Below are 13,125 nucleotides of genomic sequence, written 5' to 3'. Positions count from 1 at the left end.
AAAAATCTTCAGCCCATGGTATCTGGCCCTGCTCCTCATCTGCCATCATCCCTCAGGTGATATGTGATCACGTTGGCCAATCTTCAGCAAGAATCCTGCTAAGCTGGCTTTGTTAGATAGAGCACCCTTAATGCTGAGGTTCCCTGTCGGTCATTTTCCATTCACTGATTCCCACTATGCTCCTTGGCTACAAACTCCCACTTTTCCATGCTGTGTTAGGGGTTAAGCTCACGCTTTCTCTGCCACTACAAAATCCCACTGCAATGGTCCCTATGACTACAGTGATAATTCTGGAGGAAACTGGCCTTACCATGCTTTAACAAGTCTTATTGGATAATTTTTTTCTCCTGAGGATATCAGTGGATTTCTTGGTGCCTTTCTCAGAACAGAAAAGAGCACTGTGGCTGGGGGTGTAGTTCAGTAGTAGAGTACATACATGCTTAGCATATGTGATTCCTGGGTTTGATCCCCAGTACCCCCCCTCCTCCAAAAAAAAGAGCATTCCTTCCTCTGGGCCAATACAATTCACATACCAAGGCCTCCAACTTGGAATTTATGACCTCCATAATTACACAAAGCAGCAATGACCCCAATCTCACTCCCTCACTTCTTGGGCCACCATCCTCTGAAAGTAGTGCACTCTGCCCCACTGCCAGATGTAACTCATCACACAGGAACTACACACAGACTCCTTAATTTCTCAGCTCGTCATGAACCTCAGCCATTGCCAAAACTGGTGCCACTGGAAGGAGGTAACATCCTATTTTTTTATAAAAAGGATGATTACAACATATGTCTGGTTATTTTTCTAAATGTTAACAGCCAGGATAATTTGGGAAAGTGTGATGACACTTAAGAGCCAGAGGCAAAGCTATTTTGGACTAGAAGAATCTAAATTCACCAACACCTCGGAGACATCCGTGAGGATGCAAGACAGCAGAATGAGCAGTTTGAAAATTAGATTCAGAGTTGACTTTTCCACTATAGGAAAAGTGGGTAATGAAAATAAAGGTCTGGGGGGAAGAAAGGTGTGAAAATGTTAGGCAAGCTATAGAGATTACTGGTATCAATTAACTCACTCTGCTTCAGTCTTTCTAATATAAAATCCACCATAGTCTCTGCAAAATTTAACCACTCTTATTAGTTTTTGGTTCCACTAACCAAATTGCTTGTTCAAGTGGAATTTATAGAGATAAAAATGGACCTAAGCATATCTTAATATTCTTTTTTTTAAAAGAATTATAAGCTTTTCTTTCTTTTTTTTTAAAAAATATTTTAATATTTATTTTTTTGGCAGACACAACATCTTTGTATGTGGTGCTGAGGATTGAACTTGGGCCGCACGCATGCCAGGCGAGCGCGCTTGAGCCACATCCCCAGCCATCTTAATATTCTTAATCATTTTCCAAAAACATATAAATAAGAACCAGAATAACTTTAAATGGATCTTTAATTCCTTTAAGGTATTAAGATACTAGCCTTGACAGCTCTCATCACTTGGGGAAGACCCAGGGAAAAATCAATGCAAATAAAATCAAGTATGAATATCCGAGGCAATGAAGCACAGAACAGATGGCTTTGTTCATGGGGTCAGGCTTTATATCTCCAGAGCCACAGAAGAGAGACTTAATCACCAGCTGACCCCAGTAGGATTCCTGACCTCCAGGCATTACTTAACCACTATCATGATGCAGTGGATTACAAAGACCACATGGACATACGAACAGGAAGCTCTGTAAGTAAAAATCATAAAGAACCACTTCATGTTACATAAGAGCAAAGCAGCTACTGAGGTCTAAGAGTCATGATAAATATGCAGTAATGAGTGAGAAAACACGAAGTAAAACTACAAAGGGGCAGTCCCCATCTTGACAATTTTTGACTTTGTTTTTAAAATGAAAAATATTTTCACAATGAAATTATTCCTCTGTTCCTTATGCACAGACCTGCTAATATCATGCAGAATCATCAAGGCAAAACTGTATAAAACATGACTGAAACCAACCCTTCATCTCAAGTTTCCAATCCCCTTTAAATAAGATTAGTAAGTAAAGATCATACTGTATCCCAAGTAACAAAGGTCTAGCTTCATTACCATCTTTACAAGATGAAAGACTAGCATTTCTCTCATTTCCTAGGCAACTGAAAGAAATCTAAAAGCAAGCTAAAATGCCTCAGGAGACACCACATCCTATATAGCATGGTCGAAATTTCAAGAAACAATTTTTAATCAATTTCTACACAATCACAAAAGGCAAGAAGTCAGACAGATCAGACTTCAAAGCCTGGCTTTCACATTTAGTAGAGGCTTTCTTTTGACAGCTAGCTTATGCTCCTCACTTAAAAACTGGAAATAACACCCATTTGATCTGAGGATTAAAACAGATAATTTGTGTAACATAGTTATACAATGTAGAGGGCCTTCAATAGAGGTCATTTATTGAATTAAAAGATTTGACAGTTTCAATGACCACATGAACCTCATTTAAGATCCACAAGGCCTTGGAAGCTCTGAAACAAGAGGCACATAGAAAGAGGGAAATACCAAACCAACATGGGAAAGGAGCCTCTGCAGCAAGACAAAGGCGCTCTTGACTATGAAACTTCATCAGTGAAGGGCCGTCCTCACAAGAACAAAGCTGCTCAGGAGTGAGGTTAGATAGCTACGTCATTACAACTCAACAGTAAATGATAATTAAATAGTTCCCAAGACTCGAAACAGGGTGCATTTAGTAGAATAGGATGAAGATTTTAAGATGAGACAAACATGGGAAATGAGGAAGCCTTCTATTCATTTTATAATGCACTTAAAAACAAATAAAAGATACAGACTATTTAGTATTAGGAATCAGAATGTTCAGGTGACCTTGCCTCCAGCTCTAAGATTTTATTTTTAAATTTTGTTTTGTTTTGTTTTGTGATACAAGGGACTGAACCCATGGCCTTGCACATGATAAGCAATTGCTGTGTACCACTAAGCTACATGTCCAGTCCTTACTATTTTATTTTCAGACAAGGTATTGCTAAGTTGCCTTGAACTTGAGATTCACCTGCCTCAGCCTTTTGAGCACCTGCAATTATAGGCATGCACCACTGCACCTGTCTACTCCATGGATTTTATTGAAAGTTTCTTAAATTTCCATTGGGAAGATTCTCTCCACTTAAAAAAATTAGTGGCACAAAGATGGCTTATTACTAGTACTACTTAAGTATAACTTAACCAGACCATTGTTGTCTACAAGACCCCCAAGTCTATGATTGTTCCCTTTCAAATTATTTTTATCATATTATTTACTTGGATATGGTGATGCATACCTATGGATTTTCCAGCAATTTGGGAAGCTGAGGCAGGAGGATCACAAGTTGGAGGCCAGCCTCAGCAATTTAGTGAGTCTCAAAATAAAAAAAGCTGAGACAGGAAGATAGTGAGTTCAAAGCCAGCCTCAGTAACAGCAAGGCACTAAACAACTCAGTGAGACCCTGTCTCTAATAAAATACAAAACTAGGGGGACTGGGGTTGTGGCTCAGTGGTAACTCACTTGCGTGAGGCACTGGGTTCGATTCTCAGCACCACATACAAACAAACAAAATAAAGGTCCATCAACAACTAAAAAATATTTTTAAAACAATACAAAACTGGGCTGGGGATATGGCTCATTGGTTGAGTACTCCTGAGTTCAATCCCTGGTACCACCCTCCAAAAAAAAAATAAAAATAAAAAGGACTGGGAATGTAATGCAATGGTACAGCACTCCTGGATTCAATCCCCAGTACCACAAAGCAAATAACATAACAAACAACAACACAACAAAAACCCAAACAAGCAAACCAACCAACCAACCAAACAAAAAACCACATCATATTATTTTATTTCATTACATCAGATTTCTAAGTTTCAGTGGGAATATTTGGGGCACAGCAGCAAATGTACATTTAACTTGAAACTCAAACAATATGTTTGGGCAATAAAATATTGTGTTTACTTATTTTTAAAATAAATTACCAAAAAAAAAAAAAAAAAAACCCAACCTTACCAATATAGTCAACAGCTAATGGGAGAAACTATTCATGTGGAATTATTTCTTGAAACGAATTAGCAATGTGAAGGAAATTTTTAGAAAATGTTCCCAAAGCCAAAGATTCTTCATTCAGGAATTAGGCCTGTATGTTTCCAATGGACCAAGCAAACAGTGAAGGGGAATCATTTAGATAATAGCAATCATGCAACCCCTTTTTCATGTTCATCTGTATTTGTTAAGAGGAAAAATGAAGCCAGGTGTGTTGGCATATGCCTGTAATCCTAACTTCTCATGAGGCTGAGGCAGGAATACAGCAAGTTCAAGGCCAGCCTATGTAACTTAGCAAGACCCTATCTCAAAATTAAAAATAAAAAGGACTGAGAATGCAGTTCAGAAGTAGAGTACTTGCCTAGCATGTGCAAGACCTAGGTTTTAATTCCCAATACCATGGGAATTAAAAAAAAAATGAAAACAATTATACTCACTGCAGGGACATAATGGGTATATATTTTGTGAAACTTCTTTTCTCAGCTATTAAGTTTAATTTATGATGATATAATAATTACATCACATTAAGTAAAACTCCACTTCAAATTCTTTTTCATTGTTTCTTCTACTTTAGCCCTTTCTTATTGTTAAGTCTTAATATTTTACTGAAACATAATTGGAATAAAGTAACACTAAAAGCACTTTAACTGCAAATGCATAGTGAAACTTGTAAAAACTTGCAAGTACAAAGGAATGCATGAGAAAAAGGAATATGTGGTCAGAAGCATATAATTGTTTCCCAACAGGTCTGTTAAGAGTTGACAAGTAAAAAATTGAAAATAGAACTTTAAAAAGTTAGCTGTAAAAATGTTATTCCAAGTGTCTGTTCTTACAAGCTATTCAGCTAAGAGAAAAACAGTTTTGAACAACAAAGAGGACATTCTTTCTACACTGCTAATGCAAAATTCTACTAACAGCAGGTGACTTCTGCAAATGTCCAAGGACATTTTTTTTCACTTTGAAAACTCAATTTTATTATGAAGGCTGGGGATGCAGTGCTTATCATGTATGAGGCCCTGGGTTTGATCTCCAGCACCACAAAAGGAAAATAGGAAAGAAAGTAGGAAGGAAGGAAAGACAGAAGGATGAAACAAAAGAAGCTTCTTTATTATGAAGATAGAAAGATTGAAGACTTTGGAGATACGAAAATAAAGGCTTTATTTTTTAGAAATCATCTGCATTTATCTACAAATACACAAGATATATACGTTTTAGAAAATGCCTACTTTTACATATATGTGTGTGAATTTAAAGACATAACCAGGTATTAGAAAACGTATGCATTGAATTCATTTAAGTTAGTTATGTTCATTTAAGTTAGTTATGTTGAAAACTTTTTGGGGTAGGAAAGGTGCAAAAGGGGAAAGTCTTAGAGTTGAAAAAACTAGCAGATACTTACAATATGCAGAAGTTTTAACACATCCACAAATCTGCAAAACAAAACAAAGCAAAACAAAAAACAGCAATGAAAAAATGTTTTAAATGAGCCAATGAAGAAAACAACAGTCCTCTGAATAGTAAACTAGATACCTACACTTTCTCTGAGCTCATGATCTCCTTGGCAATATGATGAACTTTACTTTTGATCCCAGCATCTTCATCCTGTGGATAAGAGTTCATTAACAGAGCATGAGTCTAGGCCATACCACCCTAAATACACCTGATCTCGTATGATCTCAGAAAAGATCATGAACTCATGAAAGGATAAAGGAGGTCAGCTATTAGCAGTCAAGAATGAATTTCAGTTCTGAACTTACAAGTTTCCTACTAACATATGGTTCACACTGATTTAGAACATCTCAAAGGCCAACATGGAGCATTAGATGAGAGATAATCCCTGACACAGAAGTAGCTGAGAGCTGTGGGTAATAGGATTAATGGACTATACTGGGGAACCCCAGGGCCTTGGTGCAGCAAAGCCATCAAGGTTTCAAAATGGAAAAGTCACATTCTGCAATGGAAAGGACCCTTATAGCTATTATATGAGTCCTTCAGGTACACATAAATAGCCACATAATTATTAATGAAATATCCAATGGGAATGCATAAAACGCTTCACCCTAAGTCCTTCTGAGAAACAGGAATACGATCTGAACAGGGTTCCTCATACCAAACACTAATTACATTGTAGCCACAGGATCTCTTAATTTCCTTAAAATCCCTTTTAGATATATGCTGTTAGAGTCAAGGCCATTTTACTCTAAAGATCCAAAATAAAATTCTGCTTTGTTCTTTCTAAGATGAGGTGTACCATGTTGTCCAGGCTGATCTCAAATTCCAGGGCTCAACCTTCAACAGATGAATGAATTTAAAAAATGTGGTACATACACGTGATGGAATATTATTCAACCATTAAGAAGAATGGAATTATGGCATTTGCTGGCATATGGATGGAACTGGAGAATATCAAGCTAAATGAAATAAGCCAATCCCAAAGAATCAAAGGCAGAATAGCTGAAATGAAATTTTTTTTTTTACTTCTTTGTATGTAAACTAAATGCCCTAGAGGGACAAAAAATGTGCAGGTTTGAAATAAATAATAATGCAGATGCCTCAAAAATAGATCTTAGTATTTTGTTGTTTTTAGTTTAAACATTGATAGAGCTGGCTTTGGCTCCAGGGAATTAGAGAAAATGTTTCTGTTTCTTTCTTTTTTTTTTTAAAGAGATTCCTTTATTTTGTTCATTTATTTATATATAGTGCTAAGAATTGAACCCAGTGCCTCACACATGCCAGGCAAGCGTTCTACCACTGAGCCAAAACTCCAGCTCCTTCATTTTTGTTTCTATGAAAGATCTGAACATGCAGTTCCTCAGTGAAAGGCAAAAAAGACTACATAAGGAATAAGCAATTATGACATTTTAGATAGCTAAAGGTGAAAATTATGATTGCTGAATGAAAGAAAACCCAACCAATAGCAGAAGACCAAGAAGACCCACTTAAAACAGGAATTAGCCAAGGTCCAAAGCTGATTATTAGAAGAACTAGGGCGGACATGGGGATTAGCTCAGTGGACGAGAATTTTGAGACCCTGGGTTTGATCCCCCGCACTGCAAACTGTACACAAACACATGCAAAAGCATTGGGAAGAGATCCCAAATTTCCCAATATCTAACCAAAGAATTACTGTATTACACACTGAATTTCCCTTCAATATCTATGAGTGACCTTGTCATAGCCTCACAAACATTCACTGCTGAACATAAACCCACATTCCCACTCCCCTAGCAAGATTTAACAAATCCAAATATTCTGCAGTATTTGCATAATTTTTGTTTTTGTACCAGGAATTGAACGCGGGTACTCGAGTACTGAACTACACCCCAAGCCCTATTTTGTACTTTATTTAGAGACAGGGTCTCACTGAGTTGCTTAGTACCTTGAAGTTGCTGAGGCTGGCTTTGAATTCTCAATTCTCCTGTCTTAGCCTCCCAAGCCTCTGGGATACAGGCATGCACCACCACACCCAGCTGCATAAAATTTTTTTAATGAAACAAATTGTTATAACATTAAAGTTCTCTTTCTCCAGAAGTGACCACTAATCTTGCAATTACTGTGTGTATTTGTTCCTTCTAGGTTTTCATACTTTATTACAAGAGTTTACATGCAATAACAAGAAACCCTGACCTTTCTGTCAGAATGTAAATACGGTTAATTGTGAAAATAATCTTTAAAGGATAATCAATTACTAGTCAAAGTATAGAACAACCTAGTACTAGCCTAGGATATCTGCCTTGCTCCTGGCTTGACCTTAGCTCTCACATTTATCGTTATAGGGATAGTTAAATGAAGGTTGACCTCTATCCCTGTTATCATTCCTCTCTTCTAAGATAAGGTGTTGAATGATTGAGACTAATAGGTTGCATTAAGACTCAACTCCATTTGAACAACCAATAAAAAAAAAAAAACTCAACCCCATTCATTCACCTTTTAAACTATGCTTAAAAAAAAAAAAAAAAAAAAGAGGGAGAGAGCTGGGTGTAGTGGCACAGGCCTATAATCCCAGCTACTTTAGAGGCTAAGGCAGGAGGATAACAAATTCATGGCCAGCCTGAGCAACTTAGCAAGAACACCCTCTTAAAAGAGCTGGGGATGCAGCTTAGTGGTGGAACTTGGCTAGCATGTGCAAGACCCTTGGATTCAATCCCTAGCACCATACACACCACACAGACCATACACCTACGAACAGAGAGAGAGAAAGAAACTATATAGCTAACATCCCTGGGGAAGTCATCTTAAGTGCAATCTGATCTTACAGATCACATATCAATCATGCTTTAATAACCACAATTGCATACACTTACATACCATACACACACTTGGATCACTATTATTTTGGAAAAATATTTAGCAAATCATTGCTTTTATATTATAATGGGTTTATCAGTATCATCTGTAGCTAGAAAGTTCAATGCTTATAAAATACAGTATAGAGGCTGGGGATGTAGCTCAAGCGGTAGCGCGCTCGCCTGGCATGCGTGCGGCCCGGGTTCGATTCTCAGCACCACATACAAACAAAGATGTTGTGTCCGCCGATGACTAAAAAATAAATATTTAAAAAAAATACAGTATAACTTTTAGAATTAGAAGTACATTAAGGGGAGCTGGGTGTAATGGTGCACATCTGTAATCTCAGTGAACTGGGAGGCTGATGTTGGAAGATCACAAGTTCAAAGGCAGCCTCAGCAACTTACTGAAGCCCTAAGCAACTTAGTGAGACCCTGTCTCATAATAAAAAATAAAAAGGATGAGGATGCGGCTCAGTGGTAAAGTACCCCTAGGTTCAATCCCCAGTACCAAGAGAGGGGGGGTGTGTGAACAGGATTTCAACAAAGACATAAAAATGGCCAACAAATATATGAAAAGTTGCCTGACATAATTACTAAATAGGGAAATGTAAGTTAAAACCAATGAGATACAGCTTCACACCCACAGAATGGCTGCATTTAAAAAAATAAATAAATAAAAGGTGTTGGCAAGGTTGTGGAAATAGAACCTTTACACATTGCAGAGGGGCACGGTAGCCCTTGCTTATACTCTTTGATTCACGCTCTCTGCTGTCACCTGATATCATTGAGGACAGAGTTTGTACTTCTTATCTTCCTTGTTATTCTGAGGTCATTTCCAAGAAAGAGGAGTCAGTACTATTTTATGCTGTCAATGTAAAATCTGAAGTTAGTAATTGATTTGCTAACATTTGATAGCAAGGTGATTAAAACAGCTCCCCGCCAGCTGATTCACTGTTACATGGCTAAGCCTGACATGACCAATCATTAGGATAACCAGCTACGCTTAAATTTCAGATTCCCAGGCACCTGTCTTGGTCAGAGATGGAACATAAAAGTGTGTATTAGTGGGGGCTGGGGTTGTGGCTCAAAGGTAGAGCATGCATAAGGCACTGGATTCAATCCTCAGCACCACATAAAACAAAGATATTATGTCCATCCAAAACTAAAAAATAAATATTAAAAAAAAAAACAGTGTTTGTGAGAAGAGGGAATTAAAGACAGAGCCTTCAAGAAGCAAATAAGAGAGTAAATATGTACATTAATGATATATAAGGCCAACTATGAACCTGACATCTTGAAGGAAAGAAAGATCATAACCAGGTGGGTATGAAATGAGGACCAGCTTCACAAACAGTAAAGCATCTAATGAACTTCAATCACTTTTTTAAACAATCCATCAAACTTGCTTCCTAGTGTTAAGGCTCATAAAACAATACCCCAAAGCATGATGCTGTGACATGCTGACGACTTTGAATTATAGGAAACTGGAGGCCTATGAAGCAGCCTTAGACTCAAGGTCTCTCTAACCTTTTCTTGTTTCTATCCACCCTCAAGCACAGGGAGGGGTTCTCACTGAAGTTTGCTTAACTAACTAAAGAAAGTTCTTCCAAAAGAAATACAATTGCTTGGTTGGTGGGGGGGGGGGTTGTGGCTCAGAGGTAGAGCGCTGGCCTACCATGCTTGAGGCACTGGGTTCCATCCCCAGCACCACATAAAAATAAAATAAAGATATTGTGTCCACCTACAACTAAATAATAAATATTAAAAAAAAAGAAATACAATTGTCTTGAATTTCCTCCTTAAAATCTCATTAATTGGAAAAAGCTAACCCACAGAGTATAGTAAAAGGTCTTCATATATATTTACACTTCCCTCTATTCTTCTGAGAACTTCTACCTGAGAGACTGTGTCTGCATTATAAGACCACCTTTGTTCACAGTAATATCCCGCACTCCCCCAATTTCATTTTCCCCTATGAGGAGGGTGTTGAAGTTTCAACTAACTGGCCCTCTGCATATCATATTTTGTGTGGCTCCTATGGGATCACTAACAAATTTGCATGCTTTTCTTGTTGCTGATCTGTCCATTATCAGTTTATTTCAGCAGACTCAAATATGGAATCTTTTTTTTTTTTTTTAGAGAGAGAGAGAGAGAGAGAGAGAGAGAGAGAATTTTAATATTTATTTATTTTTTCTTAGTTCTCGGCGGACACAACATCTTTGTTTGTATGTGGTGCTGAGGATCGAACTCGGGCCGCACGCACGCCAGGCGAGCACGCTGCCGCTTGAGCCACATCCCCAGCCCCAAATATGGAATCTTTAGATAGAAAAGTTTAGACTTTCCTATTCTAGCTACTGTACATACCCATAGATTAAAATCAGAAACATGAACTCTTCTTTCTTTTCTTTTCTTTTTTGGGGGGGATACTGGGGAACCCAGGGGCACTTTACCACTGAGCTACACCCCTAGCATCCCTGGCCTTCTTTACGTAGAGATAGGGTATTGCTAAATTGCGGAGGCTGGCTTTGAACTTTTGATCCTCCTGCCTCAGCCTCCTGAGTCACTGGGGTTACAGGTACCGCCACACCTGGCCTGAACTCTTCTTTCTTGCCTCAGAGCCATCTTTTATCATTCACACCAGAGTTGACAAGGCCTGTCAATTCATCCTCTGAATATTTCTTTATTTTTTTTCCCATTGTTCGATTTCCATCATGTGGCAAAATACCTGAGATAAAAAACTTGAAGGGAGGAAATGTTCATGGTCTCTGCAGTTTGGATCCATGGTCACTTAGTGTTGCTTTGGGTCCATGGCAACATGACAGGAGCATGTAGCAGAGGAGCTGCTCAGCTCCTGGCAGCCAGGAAGCACAGAGAGAAAGACAGGAAGGGGCCAGGGTTCCCAAAGTCCCTTAAAGGGCATGCACCCAATGACCTACCTTCCTTCCACCAGACCTCACCTTTGAAAGGTCCTACCACCTCCCAACAGTGCCACAGCCAGGCAACCAAGTCTTTACCACAGGGGCCTTTGGGGATTCAAACAACAGCACTGCCCTTCAACCCTGCCTCCTTGTCTTGCTTGTGCTATCACAGTAGCCTGTCTGGTTTACTCGGCTACAGACTAAATGCTCTGCCATCTATGCTCTACATCGCCACAAGGAAAATATCCTAAAATGCAAATACAATAATGCTAGTTATTGAACTCATCGCAGCCCCCTGTCACATATGGATAACCAAGACCAAACTTTCCTTCACCATGTAAGTGAGGCACCTCACAAAGCATCCGCCATCCCTGGCCGCTCTCTCCCACTCCTCCACATTGTGTACTCAACTCCAGCCAAACTGGAATCAACCACCTTGTGACTGCAGTGTGCTCTGCCCTTACCTGTCTGTCTCCTTCACATGTACCTTTCTTTTGGTTTTGACATCTGGCCAACCATTTCTGCCTGTTATGTTCCAGTGCATCCTTTAAGATAACACCCAAAGGTCTTCTCTTTATGAGGGCTGCCTTGATATTCTCTTCCTGCCACCCCCCCAAAGGAAAAGATCACTCTCTTGTTCACAGAGTATGTACAGGGCTTTACTCGGTGGATTGTGTTTATTTCCTGAAATGTCCCAATTCCCTCTAGTCTATGCCCTTACTCACCCTGGTATCTGCAGATAGCTCAGCCCCTGAGCTTCTGCATGGTTAAAATTCAGGCTTAAGTAAATGTGAACAAGGGTGGCTGCCACCTTCTCGGAATCGGAAGACCAGGACATTGTTTTTACTATATACTGCCTAACATAAAAATGCAAATTTAAATAAACTAAAAACTTCTGTCACTTAAAGGAGTAGCATGCTGCACTAGATGATTAGGCCTTTTCCAATTTCAGAATAATGGAAGTCTATTTATTCAATTATCTATTTTGCCTCTTAAACTAGGAAAAGTAACAAGCTAAATAAAGAAAGATGATTATTAGGAAATGAATCAATGGATTACAATCCTTTTCAAAGAACACAAAAAGTCTGAGATAATAAAAAGTCAAAAGAAAATGTGAAGTTTCTAGAGTACTTCCAACTTGTACAAACAAGGGACTGATTCTGACCAACTCGAACAATGATGAAAAACACACCTCACAGTAAACCTCTAGAAAGGCCAAGTTTGGCATCTCAAATTTTCGGTTAATCAAAATTCTCACTTGAATGGTATCACATTTCAAAGCAGACTGCCTGTTAAATAACAGCATCTTCCAGAAATACACTGCTGTGGAAGTTGCGACATGAGACACAAACAAATGAAATTACTTTGTCAAGGTCATAAAGCAAATCAAACACATTCCAGAGCAGAACCTTTGATCTGAAATCCAGTTGTATGCTCTGATCTCAGTAATGGCCCAACTTGGTAAGTTCTTAACTATGTTCTTCTCTTTTCATATTTGTTCACTATGGTGCTTCATAAAATGTATCCACTACTCTTTAACCGAATTATTAAAAGGCCTCTTTCTATCCTACTCAAGAGATTTAATAAAATGAAACAATGTTAACCTCCAGACCTACCTGACAGCATCTCTTCTTCCTTAAGTTACCCCAAAGATGAGGTGAATCATGACCAATATCTAAAGGACAATGCTCTCTTCAGTTCTCACCCTTCTATTCTCGAGGGAGTACACGACAAGCTATTTTACACAGATGATTTGGAAAAGGACAAGGAAACAAGCAGAACAAAAAGGGTGAATATTCTAACCATAAAGAAGCAGAATAAATCCCTCATTTTTTCCCCTTCAGTACTGGA

General features: G+C 38.5%; 1 protein-coding gene across 8 annotated transcripts in view; it reads right to left on the bottom strand.

The window, feature by feature from the left end:
* Fgd6 (FYVE, RhoGEF and PH domain containing 6) overlaps positions 1-13,125 on the bottom strand; it is a 113,703-nt gene that overhangs the window by 52,453 nt on the left and 48,125 nt on the right. For all 8 annotated transcript variants that reach the window (XR_013440382.1, XR_013440383.1, XM_078052979.1 and 5 more), the window contains exons 4-5: positions 5,602-5,669; positions 5,467-5,497 (exon numbers count right to left, since the gene is read on the bottom strand). Coding sequence is in view for 6 of the 8 variants with exons in the window: in XM_078052979.1 (XP_077909105.1) it covers positions 5,467-5,497; positions 5,602-5,669 (99 nt within the window). In the remaining 2 variants the exon portion in view is untranslated. The remainder of the gene's footprint in view (positions 1-5,466; positions 5,498-5,601; positions 5,670-13,125) is intronic.

The sequence above is a fragment of the Ictidomys tridecemlineatus genome, chromosome 6, assembly GCF_052094955.1.
Source record: "Ictidomys tridecemlineatus isolate mIctTri1 chromosome 6, mIctTri1.hap1, whole genome shotgun sequence".
In the NCBI taxonomy this organism is placed as follows: domain Eukaryota; kingdom Metazoa; phylum Chordata; class Mammalia; order Rodentia; family Sciuridae; genus Ictidomys; species Ictidomys tridecemlineatus.
The sequence above is the reverse complement of the archived record's forward strand: the minus strand, read 5'-3'. Positions and strand labels throughout refer to the sequence as shown.